Below are 25,604 nucleotides of genomic sequence, written 5' to 3'. Positions count from 1 at the left end.
ATTACTGTTTGAAATCAGCCATGACCTCTTCTCTGTCACTAGATTTGTATACCTTGACGCACGACATGCTATGCAATGTAACTTAACTTGTAAAGGAGGTATTTCCTGGTAGAAATCTCCACAGGAAAGCATCCTGTTTGGCAACTAATGAGACTCAAAGATAGGAAGATTAGTTAAAACCCCTTCCCATTTGAAAGTCATGTGTCAGCTAATGATCCAGGCTTTAATGGCTTGCCTGTGACACTGGAAGTGCATATTGTTTTAATGAGACCTGGTTATTACCCAGAACTCTTTGCTAACTTTATTTTTTTTTTCATCAAGCAAAATAAACAGAGATATTCACATATCGCTGTTCCTAATAGAACCTCCACATATAGTGAAAGATAATGCTTGGGGAAAGGCTCCAGGTAAATAGACTTGGGACAATCTCCAGAGGGGTTCCCCAGCCTTTGCCGTTAAACTTTAGAAAGATGCTCACAGTCTTAGGAGTTGCTGAGTGAGGAAGAAAGGCTGACTTCACCTTTCCCCACCCCATCCCTGCATCTCTCTCCACACAATCAGAGCCAAGTCCTTTTACATCAAAGCAACTGTAAAAATAAACCAAAACTTTGAGCCCTGATCAATCCATCTTGTCTTCACCTTAACTTGAAAAAAAAAAAAAAAGAATTAGAAGAAAAGAAAAAAGGGAAAAGAAAAAAAAACCTCAAGGAGCAAAATACAAGATGGTTTTGTAATAGTTACCAGGGACCTGGGTCTAGGTATGTGTGTAGAATAGCATTTGAGGCAGAGGTAAACGAGGAGGAGGCCAGGTGGTTTATATTATAAAAATAACATTCTGACCCACCATGTGCATGAAACGTTTCTTTCAGTTGACAGGAACTGGGTGAGTTTTCCCTGAAAATTGGACTCCCAGACCAGCCCCCTCCCCCACACCTAGCAAAGACCACCCCCCATTCCCAGCACACACAGAGCTCCAAATTGTTCCCAATGTATTTACAGCCAGCCTGACCTACGGGGGAAGAGACACCATATTAACTTGGGTGATTGAGTCTCAACAGTTGCCCTTTTTCTCATCACCATCTGGAAAGAAAAAAAAAAAAAAAGCTAATATATCTACAATTAGATAAATTGGAACACATGCACATGTTGATGCTTAGACCAGGGCAGTCTAGGTCTTAAAGAACTGAGAGGGGGACAATTAGCATCAGGGCCTGGTTTGTGTGGCATTCTTTGTGCTGATGGCTTCTGTCAGGATGAAACTGAGGTGTTGGCGACACTGACCAGAGCTGGCAGGCCGTACACGCAAACTCTGCAAGTCGCTTGCAGATGCCCCCCACCACCTGAATGACAGACTTGATAGCCTAAAAAATCTGGGCAAGAATTCTCACCTCGCACAGAGTCCGTTTGTTTGGTTCTGCCACCTGCAAAGTCCCAGCTTGGGAGAGCCCCTTGGGTCCGACGTGCTGTTGAGCAAATGCCACTAAATAGCACTGACCTGCTGCTGGCCCCAGAGAGATGGCGCCTTCAGCTTTGAGTCTACATGTAGACACAGGCTGTCAAATGTATAATCCATGACGGGTCTTTTTCAAAATCCTTGCTCCTCACCGAGCACTTTTCAGCTCCTCAGCTACCCCTGGCAGGCACAGAATAAAGTCCACCTAAGTTGCTTTGGGATCTGCACCCTTTTATTTTTCTTGATGTCTTTAAAATGCAAACGCAAAAAATTCTTAAAAGTCTATTGTTTAAGATGGAGAAAAGTCACTTATATTGATATCTTTCCACAGACTTTCTTTCAAAAGCCATATAGGTGGGATGTATGGACAGAAAAATATTAGTATCCAGAAACAGTGCCTCAATACATGTTCTAAAACAAAGCATGGAAAAACTGTTAATAAAATGAGGAATACGAGGAAAGTTAATATTCAGAATATAAACTGTGTCATCCTGGCTGGAAAATGTTTCTGTGAGGAGTAATGCACTTATAATAATTTCAATTTTTATTGAAAATTTTTATCAATAATTAACACTAAAACTAGTATCTTACTAGGCATTTTTGTTTACAATATGTACATGACTGCTAAAATTTTATTTCAAGGAATTTTTAAAATTTCTGTACATCCTAAAAAATGGACTAACTACCATTTTATTTCAGGACAGCCCACTGACCCACAAATAAATCTTGGTTTAATTTTTCTGTTGTATAGTATGATACATGAAAAATTATCATGAAGAAATAAGAACTACTGAGTAAAAAGGAATATTGAGACTTCAGTTAACTTAGAAGTGCCTATATACTTCCTAAAGTCTTAATTTTAGAAGAACAGTGATAAGTGATTTTTTTTTCAACCTGAATGCTACTGTCCCTAACTTTTGTGTAAAGGTAATTTCTCTAGTGAGAAATTAGGCTGTTTCATGTTAGCAGAAGTGGATATACTATTGCGATATTGAGATTCATAATGACATATATATTTGGCTTGGCTCCTGCCCAACAGCCGCTGACACCCCTAGTATTTCCTAAGTGATAAGAGTGATAAAGGTATCTTTTAGTGTTCATAACAAATAAAGGGTTATACCACATCTGAGTTTATGTTAATGAAGTGGCTTTGGGGGAAGCTCCTAGTGATGGGGCCTGGTTGCTAGGGGAATCAGCCATATGATGAGAAGTTTAGAATTTTCAGCCTCAAACTCTGATCTGATAAGGGAGAGAAGCTAAAGATTGATTTATGCACCAGTGGCCAAAGATTTCATCAATCACGCTTAAGTTATGAAGCCTCCATACAAGTCCTAAATAGTGGGATTCAGAGAGCTTCTAGGTTGGTGGTGCTGGGAGAAGGCGTGGAAGCTACGGGGTCCTTCCACACACACCTCACTCTCTGCATCTTTCTCTGACTGCTCCCAAGTTGTATCCTTTTATAACAAATCAATAATCTAGTAGGTAACTAATTTTTATGAGTTCTCTGAACTGTTCTAGCAAATGATGGACACTGAGGAAGGAGTGGTAGGAATCTGTCATTTTTAGCAGTTTGATCAGAAACACGGGACAGCCTGGACTTGTGATTGGTGTCTGAAGTGGGGTCATCTGGTAGGGCAGAGCCATCTGTGGAATCAGATGCTGTCTCCAGGTGGACAGTTTCAGAATTGAGTTAAACTGTAGCATACCCAACCTAGACAGCATATGAAAAAGCAGAGACATCACTTTGTCAACAAAGGTCCGTCTGGTCAAGGCTATGGTTTTTCCAGTAGTCATGTATGGATGTGAGAGTTGGACTATAAAGAAAGCTGAGTGCTGAAGAATTGATGCTTTTGAACTGTGGTGTTGGAGAAGACTCTTGAGAGTCCCTTGAACTGCAAGGAGATCCAACCAGTCCATCCTAAAGGAGATCAGTCCTGGGTGTTCATTGGAAGGACTGATGTTGAAGCTGAAACTCCAATACTTTGGCCACCTGATGCGAAGAGCAGACTCATTGGAAAAGACCCTGATGCTGGGAAAGATTGAGGGCAGGAGGAGAAGGGGACGACAGAGGATGAGATGTTTGGATGGCATCACCGACTCAATGGACACAGGTTTGGGTGACTCCGGGAGCTGGTGATGGACAGGGAGGCCTGGCGTGCTGCAGTTCATGGGGTCACAAAGAGTCGGACACGACTAAGCAACTGAACTGAACTGAAATGAGCTGTAGCATACTCAACTGGCATAAGAGAATCAGTTGGTGTGAAGGGGAAAGCTCCAAATATGGTAGTGACCAGAGACTGTTCTCCCTCTCAACCGTGAAGCCAGTGAAACTTCTGCTGCATAGGTTACTTCAAATTCACAGCCAAGTGTTTAAAACGTGTGATTTCTTATTGCTTTTCTCATACAAAATCCCTCAAACTGTGTAAGCTTCAGGTCTCATACAAAACCTGGTTTTGCCTCTGCTGATTAGAAATGAGACACAGAATGGACAGAAGCTAGAGCAACATTCCTCTAAGGACAGTCCTGGATCCACCTGCCCCAGAATCACCTGGAAAGCTTGTTAAAATGCAGACCCCCACTGCAGTCTATCTGAAGAGACTCTGACTGGGAATGTGCATGTTATCAAGTTCCCCAGGTGATCTTACCATGAAAACTAAAGGTTTCGAATTTTCAGTTTGGACTGCTGGCCAAGGCTTAGCAATGGTCTTTATAACATACTCTGTGGTCTCCTAGTAGCTTGTCAATGATCTCACATCCAAAATAAAATAAAGAGCCAGAAGGAGCTGGTCTTGGGAGAATTTCTCATCCGGTAGAGCTGGAGAAGTTTAATTTAAATGACTTTTTGCTCTTGAAGGGTTACCAAATATATCTTAAAGTTGTTGAGGTAAAACCCTTAAAATTTGTGTGGTAAAACTCTCAAGTCTCTTGGCTCCATTCTTAATCAAGAGAACGATTCCAGACAGCACAAGAAAATTCTAACAGAGGCTGACAGTTGATCTCCTGTTCAATCACAGCTGGTCTTTCTCCATTTTCCTTGTCCCTACAGTCCAGGTGAAGAATAGAACCAAAAGGACATAGGAGAGATGATATTAATATAAGTGTTAGCACATGCCTTCATCACTGCGCACAGTTTCTTGAGACACTACACTGCTTCTTCCTTGGCCTTTTCTTTTAAAAGAAGTTGAGTTCATCATGTGGGAATGGGAGGAGATATTCTTGGAATCTTATGTCAAAACGATCCATGCAGTACCACGTATTTAGCTTGGGCTAAAGTACTATCTATACTGATTTGGGGAATGCTGGGAGACTTTAGCCAAATTATATCTCTTCTCTATTCCAAGATGGGTGACCATTTCTGTGATAAGCAAAATAGTGTTGTGGTTAAAAATCTGGGCTCTCAAGTCTGACAGACAGGGGTTTAATCTTGCTTTGATAATTTTTTAAGTTGTATGACCTTGGTCTATATAACCTCTGTGTTCTCAAGGGCAAAGTAGGATAACAACAAAATAAACCTTACAGGATTGTGGTGATAACTAAATGTGACAATCGACATAAAACACTTAGCTTGTGCGTGCATGCCAAGTCCCTTCAGTCGTGTCCAACTCTTTGGGAGCCCGTGGACTATAGCCAGCCAGGCTCCTCTGTCCATAACATTTCCTAGGCAAGAATATTGGAGTGGGTTGCCATTTCCTCCTCCAGGGGATCTTCCGGACCCAGGGCTCAAACCCATATTTCTTATGTCTCCTGCATTGGTAGGTGGGTTCTTTACCACTAGCGCCACCTGAAACAGTTTAGCTCAGCACCCATCAACAAGGATTACTATTAGTGAGCTCTGCCTCAAGGAAATGGCAACCCACTCCAGTATTCTTGCCTGGAAAATCCCATGGACAGAGGAGCCTGGTGGGCTACAGTCCATGGGGCTGCGAAGAGTCAGACACGACTGAGCAACTAAGACAGACAGATCTCAAGGGTGGGCTGAAGGAGTTCCCAATTTCCTGATGGGAGCAGAGTTTCTGTGTTAGCTATCTGTGGCTGGGTAACAGACTGCCACAAAACTTCTCATTGTCTCACACTCTGAGGATCAGGGATCTGGAAGCCGCTTAGTCGGGTAGTTCTGGCCCAGGGTCTCCCAGAGGTTGCAGTCAAGCCTGGAGCCACAGTCATCTAAAGGCTTGATGGGGTTTGGATGATCAGCTTCAATCACCCTCAGAAGGCTGTTGGCAGTAGGAGTTAGATCCTTAGCATGTGTACCTTTCAGTAGGACTGCTCACAACACAGCAGCTGACTCTTCCTAAAGAGAAAGCAAGTGTGACCTGGAAGGACCACAGTGCCTTTTATAACATAATATTAAACGTGACATACCATAGCTTCTGCTGTATTCTGTTGGTTACACAGACCAACCCTGTACTGTATGCACAAGTCTGTGAATACCAGGAGGCAGAGATCGCTGGGGGTTTTCTCAGAGGCTGGCTACCCCACCTTTAAATAGTTTTCCTGAGCAATGCCACAGATGCTTTTTTTTTTTTTTTTTTTGGCTTTAATTTTAGAGCTGAGAGCCTTTGAAATGATTATAGTGGCTTATAATCTACCGGCAAATGAAAGGCATCCAAGCATCAAGATAAATGTCTGAGTGGGGTCTTCTAGCCACTTGAAAAACATGTGGCTCCACATGCTAAAGAAATCCACAGCTGACTTGAGTAAAATCTTGACTATTAAATATTCCAGCCCTGCACTTTCACAAAGTGCAAAGGATAGAAGTTGTCTCTCTATGTTAACAAGTAAGAATGGTTAGCGGATAAGTCATGGTTTACAAATCTGTATTTATGATTGGGGTCTGGCTGACAAACAGCAAGAATAAACCATACAACCTGGGGAGTCCAATTCCAGCAGGAAGTTGCTTTGAAATAACATCATACTTCATTCACTCCCCAAATGATGTCTTTGACGACCAGTTTGGACACATCGATAAAACATCCTGTCACTTACCATATTTTATTTTCTTGCAGCATTTCCCACTGTTTGATGGTAACTCTCACAGTGCCTGTTCTTACAACAGAATCCACAGTCTGATTTAGATTTGCCAAGTAGATTGCTTTTGGCCAAATTTCTTGTCCAAACACAGGTCCTTATGGTTTGAGAGTTCCCACTAAAAGATCCCTAAAGAAAAATATGCAGTTTTACTGGCTCAGATTTGTAGCTCCAAAATTTAAAAGAAAGCGGCTGGTTAACATTATACACGTTTTGAAGCACTTGTCTTTCAGAAATGCAAAGAACAATAGCAAGGAAAGCCTTTGATGGCTCAGAATTTATTTTATTTTATGTACTTATTAATTGGTACACTTTCTCCCCGATTTTAACCAAAGATTCTGTACATTGAAACAATAAAATAAGTAAAGACATGTGTCTGCTTTAAAAAAATCTCAATTCTGGTTAAGTCTCGGAGTCCTTTTCCATGCTTTCTTGGTAAAGGCTCTTTCTGTTCTCTCAGCCCTGCAGCACTTTGATCTCAGAAGCAGTGCCATTTGGTTGTAAATGTATGTGGCGCCTTTGATCTAGTACTTAGCTGGTCTTATTTAAAATAGATAGCTTCTTTTATCTAAGTAGTGTTTACTAGGTCTCGCTCTATGAAAGATGGTTTAAATTGCTATTATTTAGATAGAAAGTTATATAAAGTTTCATAAGAGTGCCCAGATCTGAATCTAATTCTCTAAATTCTAAAACCCCAATGGCATTATTATATGTTTCATACAGCAAATTCTTGTTAAAATGAGCTGATTTTACAGATGTCAGGTAATATTGCAAAAACTTTGTTTGCTTTTTAACGGGGAACTGATTTTCCAAAGAATAATAAACACACCCTACACTCGGGCAAAACTAGTACTCTCAAAGCGCCTGAACTAAAAGGCCAATTTTCCCCTCTGCAATTCACATATTAGTATATTTTTCTATCACTGGATTATGAATACAATAAAGGGTATGTTGAAATGGGACTTTTTAAAATGAATAAGTGTATATCTTAAATTCTCTTCTTTAAGAGGATTTCTTAAATACTTTGTCAGGTGCTTAAGTGATGGGTGCTTTCAATTTCCTAGGCTATATTCAATTATCCATTCAACAAACTATGTCGCAGGTGCAAAGACAGAGAGTTGCTTAAGTCAAAGGCCCCGTCCTTAGGTTGCTCACAGCCTGGGCTTGGGTGGCAGAGCGCTGGTGGGCAATTGCCCTTCAGTGTGGTGTGTGCCTCTTATGGATGCGGCTCCTCCTAGCCTGCAGGTGGGAGTGGTCAGGGAAAGTTTCCTGGAAGAGGTGGTACCCAAGCTTCAGTGAAAGACTGCTGACTCAGAATTCAGTATCCTGTAAATTTCCAGCCAAATCCATAATTGCAAAGGCACCTCTCCCAGTCTCCACACCCCTGGTTTAATGCAGGTGGTCTAAACCTTGAGAGAGGTCTAAAGCTTGAAGGGCTTTGCTGCCTGAAGCTACCTGAAAGGCTTTCACAGCAGTCACTTGGTCCTAACCTGAAGGTTAAAAAACATAAGCCTGAGATACTCACCTAACACGCTGAGGTACAAGAGTGCTACCACATGCTGGGTATTCTCAGTGCTTTCTCTATCTTAATGAGTTGAGCCTATCCTCAACCCTACGACACGGGGACCACTATTATTCCCATTTAGAGAGGAGGAAATTGAGGCACAGAAAGACTAGTTTGTGCCTGGTTTTTCAGCTACTGAGTTCCAGAGTTGGATTCGGAACCCAAGGAGTCTGACTCCAGGATATATGTTTTTAATTATTGTGTTAAACATGTCTCCCATTTTCCTTCGTTCCTTACTTTCTTTTCTCTGAAAGAAAGATTTGAGGAGGGCCCTGGTAATGAATGCAATCACTGAGCACGGAACAGTTGCCATGATTACTTTTGTTATTATTTATTGACAGAGTGTGAACTCCTCTCATATATAGGCATTCAGTGACTGTGAAATAAGAGAAAAACATGTGAAGACTAAGCGAGACGTTTGCATGGGCTCTGGGGCTGCAAGAACGTCTGCATGATCATCAAGGGGATTAGCAATGGCTATGGAAGAATCCATGCAGACAGTACATGTATAAATAGAAATAAATGTGCAGAGACCCATTGGGTCGGGGCGCAATGATGAGATGCCGGATTCTTGAATGACTCCTTTCCTCCTTCCCTTCTTAAGTGCTGCTTAAGTAGAGCTGAGGCCAGACGGGATGCAGCTAAAGTAGCCCTAATCAACTCCCTCTTCAACGAGCTGCCCTCTCGCCGGATCACCAAGGAATTCATTATGGAGAGTGTGCAGGAAGCAGTTGCCTCCACCAGCGTGAGTACCCACCAGGGAAGCAGGGAGCTGGCTGAACAGAGTACTGAGGCCTTTGAATCTTGGGAGATGCTAATGCGGACGAGTTCTTTAGGACCTGGTGCAGGTTTATTTTTAACCCATTAAATCATTAATTTTCAGCAAAGAGAGCACTTAGACTGAAAATCATGATATTGGGGCTGGCTTCCTATCCACGTCTCAGCAAGATTCTTTAGCCTTCCTGGATCACAATTAACCGAGCTGTCTATCAAAGTGGATCGAATTATCCATCTTGATTTGTTTATTTGGGTGTTTGCTGTTTGAGGAGCGCTGATTCTTTTAGGGCCTGAGGATGCATGCAGTTGAATACCACTTTAACCTAGACATAAAGAAGTTCCGGTTTTCCCAAACTGGACTAGTCATAAAAATTATCTGAAGCGCTTGTTAAAAGTGCCAATTCCCCAGCCAGCATGAGGTCCTGCACTCTGTGCTTTTAGGGAAATACTAACTGCTTGAAGTGAAGTGAAGTGAAAGTCGCTCAGCTGTGTCTGACTCTTGGCGACCCCATGGACTCTACAGTCCATGGAATTCTCCAGGCCAGAATACTGAAATGGGTAGCCTTTCCCTTCTCCTGGGGATCTTCCCAACCCAGGGATCGAACCCAGGTTTCCCACATCACAGGTAGATTCTTTCCCGGCTGAGCCACAAGGCAAGCCCACTAACTGCTTAGCTATGAGAAAAACTGTATGCCTAATATCTGTTAGATGTTAGAGTTATCACACTTAATATCAATTACTTTATTCCGAGAGCTCTGGAAATTTCTGTAATAGATGTAATTAAACGCAAAGTGCTTTGAGAGCCAAACTATGTCTTAGAAATTTAGACAGGACATTTTCTCGCCAATCTAGGAGTAGATTATTTGCCCCATGAATTATTTGGTGCTTCTGATCCTTGTACCTCCAAACTATAAACCATTTTCACCATGGAGGAAGCCTTGGGTCTCAACTGGGGCAGGCATCTCCCTATGTGTCCTTAAAGTGCAGAAACCAAAAGGCATTACCAAAGAGATAAGCTACCTCCTGCTTCGCCTTTAGCATGGATCAACCCTATCTGAGAGTTTCCTTCCCTGATTCCCTTAATCTGACTATGCAAGTCAAGGTTCTGTTATTCTGGAGAAGCTACCGATAAGGAAGGTGACATTATCACACCAGCTGTGACCTTTTTTTGCTGCCTTCCCCCCTCATAAATGCTCTTATCACACAGAGAAGCGATGAGGGGAGAGAGGCAGGGACTGAGAGTGGTTGTCCTGGCAGAGAGACTTCAGGGAGCTCTGGTCTGTCTCTGCTCTGAGGATGAAAGGAAGCCTTTATTTTTCTGCCCTGTAAATTTCAAGTGCCTTCGAGGAAGAGAAGTTAGGGAAATGATGCCTGATTTATATGTGTGGAATTTACTCAGGAGCAGGGAGGGGTCTTCAGTGTAAATGTAATTTATCATTTTTTTCATGGAAATTTCTAAGGAAGGAGAATATATATGGTTCATAGGCTTCTGGATGGATTTCCTCTGGGATATTTAAAAAGCCAACATAAATATTTCGGCAGTAGTGTGTTAATGTTATTGCATTCAAAAGCTATAAATTTGCGGCTATCTGATGCTGGCTGTTGTTTGTTCAGTCTCACAAAGCCACTGCCCACCTTCCCAGGAATCCAAGGCCGTGGGATATGGAAGGGCAGGTCCCAATGCCATTCCAGACCTCATGTTAGCTTTTTTATTGACACTCCCCATAACCAAATATTGAAGCGGAATTTCATTTTTTCCCATCACCCACCCACCTTGTTTGTTAAAGATTAAGTCGTCCAGAATTGAAAAAATATAAACCAAAATCCATGTCTCCAGGTTGAACACCAGCCTATTATGAAAAGCTCCCACTGAAAATCATGGTGGTCAAACATCAACATGAATCAGCCATAGGTGTACATGTGTCCCCTCTCTCTTGAACTTTCAAATTAAAAAATAAATAAAATTTTAAAAAAAAGAATCATGGTGGTAAAATATGAATGGTCCATACAACTGGAGAATTTTTTCCCTGTTAGTTACATAATTTGCTTGGTGATCACTAGAATCTTATGAAGCAAGTCAGCATTTCAAGATTTCAATAATGGATGAAAACAGCCTCAAAGGGCAACCACTCATTAGAGTGGCATTAATGCCACTACCAACAAAAACTCTATAGAGATGTGGGAATTTCTGCTTTAATATAATTATTCTTTTTGAGTATTTAATCAGTTAACATTTTAACGAAAAGCTAGATTCAAATTGACTTCAAAAATCCTCTTCACTCTGAGAGATGGTGAGATTAAGGCTTTTATCCCAAATCAGCTGGAAATGGTTGTAAAAAGTGCACACCTGTAGGGTTAGAACCACAGGAGTTTCACCATGGGGCCACAGGATTCATTCTTGACCCCCAAAGAAGAGGAAAAATCCGTGATACTTTGCTTTTCTGCTTCCTTCCCAAGGGCACTTTGGATGATGCAGATGACCCGAGCACCAGCATTGGAGCCTATCACTACATGTTGGAGTCAAACATGGGGAAGACCATGCTAGAGTTTCAGGTACCTGCCACACGTTTATTTTGCTACACAGCCCCTAGAAGCCTGGGGGAATGCCAGTCTTATCACAAACAGCTCTTTGTTTATTTCAGTCATTTAATTTAACCCTCTTAGAATCCAGCCCTGTAACTCTCTTCTGGCAGCACTGCAGTAGGCTAAGACAAACAAGTCAACATGGCACAATCTTTGCTTCTTCAAGGAAAGTAGAAGACTTAAGCTAAGAAACAGGTAGGGAACATGACCATCTTATGACCCTATCAACACTTTACCAGCTTTTCAGTATAAAGCTCCCCTTTAAATCAAATCAAACAGCTTGAAATATTGGTCATGACTATTTGGTTCTTAATTTTCAGAAGTTATAGATGAAGGTGACTGCAATGTATATTAAACAATTTTCCCCTCCATTATGGTATTTTTGTAAACAAGATCTGCCATCTCCTATCATTAAGTAAACAAAAAAATTTAGCAAGCTGTAGCTGCTTTCATTCCACTGCTGACAAGCAATAACAGAGCTAAGGAACTCTATTACCTATTATTTGTAAACTAATTATACTAGCAGTAAGAAGAAGAATAGCTTACACTCACCGGATGCTTACCTTCTCTGGCACTGTGTTAAGCATTTAACAAGTCTTACCATAATTTAACCTTCACAAAAACGTATGAGTATTTATTATACCCATGTCATCATTGAAGGAAGTATGTCATACAGCTTAGTAAATGGCACAGCCTGGGTTCAGACCCAGGCAGTCTGATTCCTGAGTTCACATTTTGACTATTATCCTATATTGGGCTCGACGGACAAAAATTCAATAGTGATTGAGAATGAAAAGTATGCTCTCTAAAAAATTAAATTTGAATACAGTTGATCACCCACATACATCAATGCTACTAAGAATCAATATGCAGTGTTATAATAAGGAGACTTTACCTCCAAGATTTCTATTATTTTAGGTTAGATTCCAAGAAGCAATCAGAATATAAAGTTTTATGGACAAAAATGTTCATTGTGGTATAATTTACAGTGGTGGTATAGCTGAACCCTAAAGCCAGCTTTCAAATACCATCTTTGGTACTTTTCAAACTCTTTTCCTGACTGCAAGGCCTCAGCCACTTCTCAGGTGGATATGTCCATCCTGCCCATTTTAAAACTCATTAATTTTACTCACCATTCTCTTGTTTGATTGAAGCAAAAATGTTCTTTTTTCATCCTTTCCTAGGAAGATCTCAGTCATCCAGATTTCTCCTTAAGCAGTTGTGGTCTCAGTGACATTTGATGTTGCTTGTCTTGGTTTGCAAAAGACCTTGAAGCTCACCTCTGGTGTAGACAGCCGCTTGCAGCAGCCGGTAGTTCTCAGCCCTGGCTGGGGAGTGGGTTCAGCTACTCACCTCTAAATCTGTTTCCTCATTTGTACATAAATCAGGAAGAATAAGAGTGTCAATAATAGCAATGCTACCTCACTGTGCCATTGTGAAGATTAAACGAGACTGCATAGAGAGTTCAGAACAATTCCGGGCATATGGTAAATGCTCAGTAAAAAATGACAATTGATGGTATATATATATATTTCTGAAGAAGGACTGCTTTACTTGAAATGCCAGAGGTTACCAGATGGATTCCCTTGACAGCTTTATCTAACCTAAAGTCTTCAGATGAGGATAAGGTAGCTTTCCAGCAAAAAATGTTTCAGGGCCCTGGGTCTCCTGCATTGCAGGCAGATTCTTTGCCAACTGAGCTATGAGGGAAGCCCTGCTATAGAATACAGGAGTGAAACTGGCAAGAGTCCTTTTTTATATCCCATAACAATCTAAGGTCAAACAGGAAACAAAAGGGAGGCGCATGACACAAGAGAAGGAACACACACTAAAAAATCATACAGATCCAAGTGCCAAGCCTGTTCTACCACTTGTCACCTATGAACTCAGCCATTCTGAGACTCAGTTTTTCTCATCCACAAAATAAGAATCATGATGTCCATTGTATAGACTTTTTGTGGGACTTATACAATGTGACATTTATAAAGCATTTAAGAAAATCATTTATTTTAATTTCTCCTCTCTCCCTAATAGAAGAGTATTATACTTTTATTTTTTTTCTTACAGAATGAATGTTGCCCGGCCAAAAACATGGTAGCTTGTATAGGATTTAGGAACTATTTTCAGAAAAACCAAGAATGATTTTTTTTAAATGCAGTGGGTTAGTCTGCCAAACATAGGGAAGGCAAAAAAAAAAAAAAAAAATTTTTTTTTTTTAAATTCTGTCCAAGTACTGTGAAAGGTTGTACTCAACCACCTTTTAATGATACTGTTTTTTAAAATTGCCTTACTATGGGTTGCATGTTTTCTGTGTGGTCTGCGTAGTAAGGTATTTAAGTATGTGAAATAATAATTTGACTCATATTGTGGATATGCTTCATAAATTCTCATAAAGGAGGCTGGGTGCTGGATGAGAGACAGAGGTAGAGGAAGACATGAGGGCGGGAAAAATCCAAACTCCCTCCTCCCAGTAGGGATGCTGGCAACCCACAGGGAGGGCCATGCAGCACATCCCTCTTCCTTCCTCCAGCCCAAGGTCGCCTGCTGGTTCCTGCACATTCCTCCGTGGCCTGGGTTAAAGGCATCAACTTGTTTCTGCGCATAATGGGAACTGACCACAGGCCTGGGCTGTTTGCAGTCAACACAGCAATTCAGTACCCCTGGGGGGTAATAGATGTGTGTTTGTATCTAGCTACGGTTGACTATACAGTCTAAAAAACGAGACTGGTGTCTCCTGACTGCCCTCGGGCTTTCCAGGGGGGCCGTCAAAGAGGCAGAGCTCAGAAGAAACCTGATAGGCTTCTGCTTACCTTCACTTCGTGGGCGGGAGGCTGGGGTGCCTGTTTAAGGTAGCCTCGCCTCTCTCTGTAGAGAAAACTGCCTCATGTTTGCGGGGGTGGGATGGCGGCAGCTCTAGCCACTGGGTCTTGTCAAGGTCAGATTCAAGGCAGACTTTGACTGAAGCTGGTTAATATATTTATTCTGAAGCCTAATGCAATCCAAAGACGAGCTGTTTATTTACATCTTTGCTAAGTTCTCCAGGTCGCCTTTTAAAACCTCATCCCATAAACAAATTTCCTCTTAAATCCATTCTCTTGGGTGGGGAGATGGTGCCCACCTGTTTTTCAAGTTCTCCATTTACACTGTTTGTTTTTCTTATTTCTGATGAATCACAGAACCAAGCCAGTCTCCCAGACAGAGTTCCAGGGAGAAGCAGTGTTCATTCTCTCCCTGTGAAGTAGCTGGGAGGCCAGACATTGTTTCTCGTAGGAGGCAACACCAAGAAGCTCTGTGAGGACGGACCCCAGTTGTTGTTGGCTTAGATTTAATTAATGACAACATGAACCAGGAAAGCTGTAGAATGAAAGCTACAACTGCAATGTTCCTGAAGAGAAAGAAAACACAGGACTCGAGTCACCATTTGATTTCTAATTTACTTATGGGCCTCCCTGTGGCTCAGACAGTAAAGAATCTGCCGGCAGTGCAGGAGACCCAGGTTCCATCTCTGGGTCGGGAAGATCCCCTGGAGAAGGAAATAGCTTCCCACTCCAGTATTCTAGCCTGGAGAATTCCATGGCTAGAATACTGTAGCCTGGTGGGCTACAGTCTATGGGGTCACAAAGAGTCAGACGCAACTTAGCAACTAATACTTGGTAAAGGGAACTGGCTACACATTTTATGGGGCCTGGTGCAAAACGAAAGTTTAAGACCTTTGCTAAACCAAGCCCAAAGCCTGTGTGACTATACAGATCATAAGCTCATGAAACTGCCCTTGTCCCTGAGACAAGATCCCCAGAAGAGCCCAGACTAGGGTAAGAAGAGTAAAGCATTCAACTGGGATACAAAATTTAAAGGAGCATCAAAAAATTCAGTAACCAAGGCAAATAATATTATAATGCAATACATTTAAAACTCAACATAAATGTGCAAAAATCTATGACAAACGAAAAATAAAGATAGGATTTTAAATAAAAGACCCTGAACTTGTACAACTCACCTGGCTCCAGTCTCAACCCCACCTCTAGACCAGCTTCTTGTTTATTTGTCAGCCCATGCAGAGGAACCAGGCTTCTAGATCAGCCCACGTGACAAACAGAGCTCAAAGACTTCAGTGAGGAAGAAGCAGGACAGATAGCCCACCAAAGAGACTTCATTCAAAACGATAGGCCTTCAACAAGTAGGAAAACAAGGCTGAGAAGACCAGGCAGTGAGGAATCATAGGAAACTAGGAACCGAGTCCTCACAGAAGCCCACAGCCACCTTCTCCTTACCAGTCTCATAATGCAAGGATTTCCCATGCAATCAACGAGAAGCGTGCAGAGATGTCCTGGGGTTGAGCCAGGGTTCACACAGCTTCAGGAAGATCTGAAGATAGTGAACTTGGTCAGTTCAGGTCAGTTCAGTTCAGTCGCTCAGTCGTGTCTGACTCTTTGTGACCCCATGGACTGCAGCACGCCAGGCCTCCCTGTCCATCACCAACTCCCGGAGTTTACTCAAACTCGTGTCCACTGAGTCGGTAATGCCATCCAACCAACTCATCCTCTGTCGTCCCCTTCTCCTCCTATCTTCAATCTTTCCTGACATCAGGGTCTATTCAAATGAGCTCTGTGCATCAGGTGGCCAAAGTATTGGAGTTGCAGCTTCAGCATCAGTCCTTCCGATGAATATCCAGGACTGATCTCCTTTAGGATGGACTGGTTGGATTTTCTTGCAGTCCAAGGGACTCTCAAGAGTCTCCTCCAACACCACAGTTCAAAAGCATCAATTCTTGGTCATGTGAGGGGAAATAAAGAAATGGGACAGGGAGAATGTGGAAATATTTCAGTATACTTCATATGACAATGGTAAGATTCATTAGCTCCAGAGAGGAGGGCAAACACACACAAAGTAAGAAGGTAAAAGAAGGTTATCTTTCCTGGGGGATTTAGGGACAAGAGCCGCAGTGAAGAAGAGGCTGTTGTGTTACAGCAGAAGAAACAATTGCTTGATGATAGGATAGAAATTTAGACAAACCAGAGGGGGTGAAGAGGATAATCCTCCTCCTGCAGACAAAAACAGCTCAAGTCTCGGTGGCGAAGTTTTATGAGACGCGTAGGTTGCCAAGGGATATGAGAAAGATTCCCAGTTCTGTTCACAGAATCGTGGGTTCCACAGTGTTAGGAGGGTTGCTGAGTGATGCAACAGAAATTTATCTGGATCAGGGGCTTGGCTCATAGGTAGGAACGAAAGCTTAGGGACATTGGAGGAAAAATATATTATGAAGGCAACAGTTATCAGAGGATGGAATTAAGAGCTCTGTTAGCAATAGGTTGTTTCTCAAACTGGGCCACATGGATGCAAGGATGATGCCAGTTGTTTCTCAAACTGGGCCACATGGATGCAAGGACGATGCCAGGAGGGTTACTGAAGCCACAGAATAAATTCAGTACATCTTTCTGGGTTGTCGACATTACATGAAGATTGCAGGAAAAGGAAAGGAGTGGAGTGGCATTCATTTTCTTCTTTAAGGAAATGGACATATACAATAAAATACATAATTTGAGTCTTACAATGAAACATCATAAAACATTTGTCAATATTGTCCCTCCTGTAACACCATGGAGAGTACTTCATATCAGAGCCTAAAGATCATTCCTAGCCATTTTTTATGTCCACAAAGCATTCAGTGAGCAGGCCTGAGGGGATAGAAAGGGATAGTAACACGAGTTTACCTTCCTCAGCCACTGGGGTTATCTTGATAAGAGGCAGTGTTGGGAGCCAGGTTAGATTATGGATTTGGTTATGGAACAAAAGACTCTCTCTTTTGCAACGTAGCATAGTGATGTGACAGAGTGGAAATCTGGATGGGGCAGAGAGAAGTGGAGAGGAATCATAAGAAGGGTGAGTTCCCCTGGCACTGGACTGAGGACCCTGGGCAGACATGGGGTCAGGGTGTGGCTCAGCTGCTGTCCCTGTCATGTTTTAATTAATGGAGACACGTGGTTTTGCTTTTCCCAAGGTCTCTGTCTGTTCTTGGGCTTCCTTGGAGTCTCAGACAGAATCTGCCTGCAGTGTGAGAGACCCAGGTTTGATCCCTGCATTGGGAACATCCCCTGGAGAAGGGAATGGCAACCCACTCCTGTTCTTGCCTGGAGAATTCCACGGACAGAGGGACCTGGCGGGCTACGGTCCATAGGGTCGCAAAGAGTGAGACACAACTGAGCAACTAACGGCGTGTGTTCTTGCGATGCTCACTGTGTAGTAATACATACACAAAATCCCAAACCAAAAAGAAGAAAAGCATTACATTCTAATGGCAATTTAAACGTGAGAATAGTGCTATTCGGACATGAGACATTTAGACATGAGAATATGTGTTCTGATGATCTTATCTCTTTAAATTTTACCTCATAATTTTAAGGTAACTGTAATCTCAAACTGAGCTTATGTCTCCAGATTTCATAGTGAAAACATTTTCCAGAGCAAGCAGACATAAAGACAAAAGTCCACTTTGTTTTTGAATGGGGATAAGACATCTGTTCAAATGTTAAGCTTTCATAACTTGTCTCATGACCAGGAAGTTCCTTAACTGTATTGTTATTTTCCAATAGGTATGTGACTGTGGTTTGTACTACCACTAATCCACTGTAGATGTTTCTCTGATCAAAAAAGAAAGAAAAAAAAATGCAGGTAACTTCAGTGTTACTATTACTGTTACTGTTAAGTCACTTCAGTCGTGTCCGACTCTGTGCGACCCCATAGCCGGCAGCCCACCAGGCTCCCCCATCCCTGGGATTCTCCAGGCAAGAACACTGGAGTGGGTTGCCATTTCCTTCTCCAATGCATGAGAGTGAAAAGTGAAAGTGAAGTTGCTCAGTCATGTCTGACTCTTCGCGACCCCATGGACCACAGCCTACCAGGCTCCTCTGCCTATGGGGTTTTCCAGGCAAGAGTACTGGAGTGGAGTGCCATTGCCGTCTGGAAGACCGCTAATCCTAATCAGATTGGAAAAATGAAATCTTCAGTATGTTGAACACATGTTAGCTTGCACTCGGCATCAGGCAGGGAAAGGATGCTGTTGATAGAAAGGCTAAACGCTGTGCTCAACCCTGGCCGTTGAATGTGAAAACCGTGGGTGGGTTTAACGTCACTTCATCCTTAATGGTCATATTTTAAGGCATTTTCTTGACTGAATTTATAAACTCAGTGGTATTCTACAGTTTCTGTAGTTTGTCCATTGTATGCTCTATATTTACTTTTTGGCCTAAATTTTTTAAAATTTAAATTATTTTCATACGGCATATTGTCACATGGTTCAAAGCTCAAAAGGTACAAAGAGTGTCAGAGAAAAGTCTCCCTGCATTTTTCTCCCCCGAGGCGACTCATGTTCCCAGATTCTTTTGTATCTTGTCAGAACTCTTCTAGGCATTTATAAGCAAATATTTATAGGCATCTTCTAATTCTTACTCAAGTACCAGCACACAGTTTACATGTTGGACACCTTGCTTTTAACACCTCACAGAGACTCTTTGTGTTAGAACGATAGAGCCTTCTCACCCTTTGTGATTGCATTGTATTTGGTAGGATGACCATGTTGTAAACGAGGAAGGATCATTTTCTTTTATCCTTCTGAATTCTTAGCTGAGACTCCTGTAATGAAAGGAAGACTAAGAAGAGAAAAACAGAAGCACACCTCATGTATGTGTGAGAGATACTCAGGGAAAAATGAGGAACTCCACAGGTGGCTTAGAATTCAGGATTGAATACCATCTTAAACGGAAGGCAGACGGGGTGTGGGCCTCTCAGGAAAGCGCACATGTGCCTGCTCAGCCAGTCAGTCATGTCTGAATCTTTGCAACCCACGGACTATAGCCCGCCAGGCTCCACCGGGCTCCTCTGTCCATGGGGTTTCCCAGGCAAGCATACTTGAATGGGCTGCCATTTCCTTCTCCAGGGGATCTTCATGACCCGGGGGTCGAACCCGTGTCTCTTAGGTCTCCTGCATTGGCAGGCAGACTCTTTACTGCTGAGCCACCAGGGGAGCCCCTTAGGAGAGAGGAGATAATCTTTAAGAAAGGCGAATTGATCCTTAGAAGAATAGACAGGAGATATGATAGTGACAAAGTTTGGCGGAGCGTGGAGTGGGCTTCAGTTTCTACTTCTGGGATAAGTGTCAGTATTCCCTGGTTGATGAAACTCCTGGAGAAGGGTTTTATAGCAATTAAATTCCTTTTGGAGGATCTGTCGTTTGGGAGATAAGGGGAGTTCAGAGAAAGCCTCTTACTCTGTGGTTTTTTAAGTAGTTACAGCTCAAAATAATCAATACACCAAAGTTGCATATTTGGGGGTGCTATATTCTTCTACACTTCAGAATTTAACCATTCCTTTTTGTAAACATTTCATTTAACCATTCCTTTAAAAATGAACATTTAAGATATTGCCAGTCTCAGACAATTTTTCTAAAATGATGCAATGAATAGCCTTGCCTACACATTATTTGAAGATGTGCTGGTATATTTATATAACTTCCTGGGTATAAAATTGTTACAGCATATGTGTTTACACTGTTGAGAGGTATTTGTCCATTATTTAATAGTTCATGCCAAATATAGATAAAACAGAGGAGGGAAGGAAAAACGCTCCGGAAGCTTACGACTGTGGTATTTGAAAAGTCTCAAAGTGTTCTGACAGTATTGTATATTCCATTTTCCCGATAGAGTTGAGGATTAGAGTTATGACCTCTTCAGCAATCACTGAGGCACTTTCTTTCACATTTCTACTTTGAGACTAATGAAAAGCATTTGGGTTTTATAGGAGCTTATGACCATTTTCCAACTATTGCACTGGAACGGAAGCCTCAAAGCCCTTCGTGAAACAAAATGTTCCCGACAGGTGAGATTTTTCCAGTAAAAAGCAGGTCTGTGTTGTATGGACTGAGCAGATGGCTAATCATCTTCCACCGAGGTTCCTTTATTTGAATTTTTCTCTGGTTAGTACCTTATTTATTAAGAGCAGAGGATATTTATATATGTGTGTTGCGCTTAGTCTCTTCATTGCGTCCAACTCTTTGAGACCCTCCGGACTCTAGCCCGCCAGGCTCCTCTGTCCATGGGATTCTCCAGGCAAGAATACTGGAGTGGGTTGCCATGCCCTCCTCCAGGGGATCCTCCCAACCCAGGGATCAAACCCAGATCTCCCTCATTGCAGACAGATATTTCACTGTCTGAGCCACCAGGGAATTATATATCTACTAACATATATATATATATATATATATGTATATACTAACATATAGAAGTATATATAACTTTATGTGCATTTATATGCACATAGCTATATGTTCAACATATATAGGTATACTAACATATATGTGGACACACACATATATATATATATCTGATACATCTATCTGGTATATCTCTCTCTGATATATCTATCTAGATTTAGATCTAGATATATCAGTCCAGTTGCGTCAGGGCCTGACCACATACACACACTAAGAAGAATGTTGGCTGGCCATAGGACTGACTTAGATACCTGTACTGAACGCTAGAATGGAGGGATCACTTAGTGCCTAAGCCAGATATGGCATCTACTCCATGCAGTGTGCCCCCTCCCACTCTTCAAAGCAGGAAGAAATGTGAGTCTGCACCACCTCCAAACCTCCTCTCTTCACCGAGAACAGAACTTTTCTCACCCCCACTAAATGTTCCTGGTGGGCAACAGAACTGATTATCAAGGTGGGAGACATGGTATTTCCATCACTTCAATTTTTTGTTTTTCAATCGGTTCAGTTCTGGGATTTGGAAGTTTCTTCTTTATTTTTCAGAGACAGAGTCTCACTATTTCTCAGCTACCTATGAAAAGCACCCTGCCCCCTCTTTTGCTGGAGAAGGCAAACCCCCTCCCATGCACTTAATGGTTCTCACTCTACTATCATTTAAGATTTATTCTGCCTTTATCCCACTAGACTCAAGGATAGTAGTTATTTTTGAGAATTTGCTATCAGGAAGTTGTATAAGGAGCAAAGCCTCTACTAGTTAGCAAGATGAGGGCGGATGTAAAAGTTTTCCATGCACTACTGCCCCAGGAGTTTTTAGTTGTTCTTTGCCTAGAAAGCCTGGCTTTCAAAATGTCAAAGATGGAAAAGAAATGAGTAGCTGACAATGGCTTTGGCTATTTTTTTTCTTTTCCTTTGATTTCATAAAAAGCCTTTGAAACATGCCGAGTTGGTTACAAACACTTTTCCGTGATTGTTTTTAATTTGTTAAGGTCATAAATAAATACCATATGTTCTTGAAAATAAAAATAAGCAATGCATCCACTCCACAAGGTCTTCTTAAAGAGTGTTCATCAAACTTTTATATGACATTACAATGTACTGGCAAATTTTAAACATAGAATTGGAAGATAGTGACTAATTTTGCATTGTCTGCAGAAAGTAAGAGACAATGCACACAAAGTTACCGTTACGGTATCAATGATGATAATGCCTATAGTCCATAATTTTTTAAGTCCTTCCCATAGTTACTGTGAACAATTTAGTCTGTCATCTTCCTTATGCTAACAACACAGCAGTTAGGAAGTTGACTCTCCTGGTATCGAAGTCTGGTCCTGATTGAAAGCTTCCTGTTTTCTGCAATGGGTGTGACCAAACCCAGTTCTGCCCAGACCCTTCTGTATAGCTGTTTCCCTCTATCTTGCCAAAGGAGCTAACGTTGGGCAGAAGGGTTATAAATAAATGAGGTAAAGCTCATACTAATTGTTGTAAGAATGCAGTTTCAAAGGAACAGATATTTTCCAGTGAGGTTAGAGCTCTGTTCTGTGGACAATATTAGGTCATTCCTGGTGGCGGGTTTTGATTCAACCCGGAGTGACCTTTACTTTGGGTACCAACTTAAGGCATTTCTCTCTTTAAGAGGTATGTCCTGGGGTTGGGCTTCAGTTCATGAAGATCAGAGAGGTTTGGTTGTTGGTAGAATACCCACAGGTGTTTGTGTGCTGGGGTGGGGGGTGGAGGCCTAGGAAATGAAGTGCCAGAAGGCCATAGCCCAGGTACTTCAGTTGCTCTTTACTGATGCTCTGGACCTTATCTCTTGGTTCCCAGGAAGTCATCTCCTACTATTCCCAGTACTCCCTGGATGAAAAGATGCGCAGCCACATGGCCCTAGACTGGATCATGAAGGAGCGGGAGTCGCCGGGAATTCTCTCCCAAGAGCTGCGAATGGCCCTGAGGGAGCTGGAGGAAGCCAGGAAAGCAGGGCAAGAACTACGGTTTTACAAAGAAAAGAAAGAGATCCTGAGTTTAGCCCTGACGCAGATCTACAGTGATCCTGACGCCTCTTCACCCAGTGATGACCAGCTGAGCCTCACGGCCCTCTGTGGCTATCACTAGCAAGACCAGGTCCCAGCTGCCCCCGAGGTGGGCAGAAGCCGGACTCTCCCATGAGGAAGCTCACGGAGAGGTTTGGTCATCAGAGGCTTTAGCACTTCTAGATGCTTCGTGAAGGCGGTAGTAATTCTGCTCACTTATCCCATGCACAGTATCTCAAGAGTAGTAGGACCCTTATAGGACCCAGTGTCCCCCTCAATGCAGTTTCCTCAATAGTTCCACCTCAGGCCGAAAGGATGACGACAGGATTGTTTGGAAAATATTTCCCGTGCCTGGCTTCAACCTGAAGCCTGGTTGACATGTGCCTTGCTGGATTACATATGTTGTTTCAAAGAAAGGACCAGTGTAGCAACTCCAAAAAGAACACCAGCCAGGACTAGGGAAAGTAGCATGATAGCAATTAAAAAATACTTGGGATTAAATAAACAATATGGATTATTTTTAAAAATACCCAGGGGTCAGAGTTTCTTCTTAAGCTTTGTCAGCTGCAAGATCATTTACACTCCACCAGGTGTAACATAAAACTTCAGTGGGGATTTTATCTGGACATCCCACTATCAAAGATTTTGAAGTGGTAATGGTATGAAAAATACTATATAATTGTAATGTGGCTTAAAATGTCATTGTAACAATTTTTTTTTTAAAGCCCACTCTTCCATATGGGTATAAATGTCACCCAGGATAGCACCCTCAGTTGTTTTCCTCAAGAAGAATTAATACCCAGTTTTTGTGAGTCCTCAATCAATCATGTGCATTTTTAATTTGCAAATAGATGAACTGCTTTATTTTTATGTCTGCCACCTGAGTCATATGTCTATAATGGGGACAGTTACTGGCATTTCTAAGATTAAAACATTTTGAAAAATCATTAGCATTTAACAGTACTTATATTTAAATTTGATTTGTTTCTCCTGCATTAGAGAAAAGGAATTATTAATTGCCTTTGCTGTTGTTCGAGAACGTAAACCACCAGTAGCTCAAACGTAGTGTCACTTTTCAGTTTAAATTACTGGACTCTTCTTTAAAGAAGGGATAAAAGATTGCCATCTCTCTTTTAAAATGGCTTGGGTCAATTAACTGACTAGAAAACCAAAAGCAAATACAAACCATTTTTTATGGTTCTTCGTCACTCAAATTTAAGAATGGTAGCAGTGCCAATTTTAAACACTTATAAATAGCTCCTTATTTTTAACATGGGATGGATTATCTTGCATTTACTCCAATGTCAAATTTAATAAAAACAGTTTTCTCAATTTTCAATAAGATTTCCTTTTCTTCCTGTTTAGGCAAATGCACATTAACTTTCATGAAAGCTGAAACCATTATAATTACACTAATGTTTACAAAAATGTGATAGTTGTAGCTTCATATCTAAATATCTACAATGCTAATTGTCACTCCTTGAATCCCCAAGAAACTGTATACTAAGAATGTATTTTGGAAGTAGCCTTATTAGTAAAAATTAACTTCACACATCATATTTCTCACCCCAGAGAAAAGTTTAGCTATATACCTTCCCTACTCAAATGTCTTCCAGAAGTAATACTATATAATATTAGATACATTTTATTTAAACTATTGTTTTAACAAAAAAAATCACATCCCTCCCCTCTCCATAATGAGGCTAAATGTCACCTAGGAGAAATTCCCAAATAGAAATTAGAATTAATAGCTGTAAGTGAATACATTTTAAAGTTAAATCACTTCCTATTTAAAGCAATGTTTTCAAGAAGTCATCACTCTTTATCATTTCAGAAAAGCTGCAGCTTCCCATGTTAGGAGTGATGAAAAGTAGGTACATCTGTACAGCATTTGCAGTCTTTAACGATGACCACCTCAAGCTGACACTATCTAACTAGATGCAGGAACAGGAATCAGCTAGAAAATATTAAATGCAGTCTCTGCCCGGCAATTAGAAAAACTATACCCATTCCGTACACTGGAAGCAGAGGCTCTGGCTTGGCCACTATCAACTTTTCCTGGCTGGTCAAAACTGCCCACTCTTCCCACCACGGTGTGGGAGTTTCAGAAAAATAGGCAAAAGTCAGAATCTTTACCAACTCCTTTTGATGTTCATTTATCACAAATCAGTATCAGCTAAGAACTCTGTCGGTATATCACATAAACATCTACAATTCTGGCCTTGAGGCTAGCAGGGTTGAAGAGCAAAGTAGACTATTATTATTTTTCATTTTCTATATCTTGTTCTCAATAACACACTGTGTTGAATGGGCCTGGAGTGGAGGATTCTCTACTTAAATATATAGAACCCTGGGTTCTAACAGTTTGTGGTTATAAATTCTTTGAGAATCTAATAGAAGCTATGGACTTTATCCTAGGAAAATAGAATGAAACAATTACATTCAAAATTACACAGACTGTTTCAGAGTATATGTGAACCTCCCCAACATCCATTCATTGCCCTGTCCAAGAACCCCCAGTTTAGAACTCTTCATTTTTGCATGTCTACTTATAGTTTCTTAACTTTTCAGCAGAGCTCCAACCTAACTCAGACATAGTCCCATTAACCTATCTCTGAGACAAATGTCATTATCCTTAAATACAGAATTGCACTGACTTGTGACAAGAGATAGTTTAATTTTCACAAAACCCAAATATCCCAGATTGTTATGAAAAAAACTGCTTAAAGAAAATTAGTCATTTAACTTGTATGATCATATCAGAGTATTACAGATTTAATAAAGTCATTGTTCCTCTAATGATCAGAATTTGGTTGTCCTTTTGTTCAATATGTTCGCTGTTACATTCATTCACCTATTTCTAGAAAAGGAAAAGAATCAAGCCATAGATATTCTTAAAATGTTGTA

The 25,604-nt window shown here is 41.4% G+C and overlaps 1 protein-coding gene and 1 long non-coding RNA gene across 2 annotated transcripts in view; one reads left to right on the top strand and one right to left on the bottom strand.

The window, feature by feature from the left end:
• Positions 1-25,496, top strand: part of LIX1 (limb and CNS expressed 1) — a 52,548-nt gene extending 27,052 nt beyond the window's left edge. The window contains exons 3-6 of the mRNA XM_020875466.2: positions 8,650-8,790; positions 11,280-11,375; positions 20,199-20,276; positions 22,492-25,496. Of these exons, the coding sequence (XP_020731125.1) occupies positions 8,650-8,790; positions 11,280-11,375; positions 20,199-20,276; positions 22,492-22,779 (603 nt within the window). The 3' untranslated portion in view covers positions 22,780-25,496. The remainder of the gene's footprint in view (positions 1-8,649; positions 8,791-11,279; positions 11,376-20,198; positions 20,277-22,491) is intronic.
• LOC110126024 (uncharacterized) lies at positions 955-13,513 on the bottom strand. Its single transcript, XR_002310276.2, has 3 exons — positions 12,539-13,513; positions 6,440-6,610; positions 955-1,633 (listed from the first exon to the last, which is right to left on the bottom strand). It is a non-coding gene; the product is annotated as an uncharacterized lncRNA (long non-coding RNA).
• Positions 25,497-25,604: the final 108 nt, after the last annotated feature.

Source organism: Odocoileus virginianus, chromosome 3 (assembly GCF_023699985.2).
Source record: "Odocoileus virginianus isolate 20LAN1187 ecotype Illinois chromosome 3, Ovbor_1.2, whole genome shotgun sequence".
NCBI classification, from domain to species: Eukaryota; Metazoa; Chordata; class Mammalia; order Artiodactyla; family Cervidae; genus Odocoileus; species Odocoileus virginianus.
Note: the sequence above shows the minus strand (reverse complement) of the source record. Positions and strands in the feature narration are given on the sequence as shown.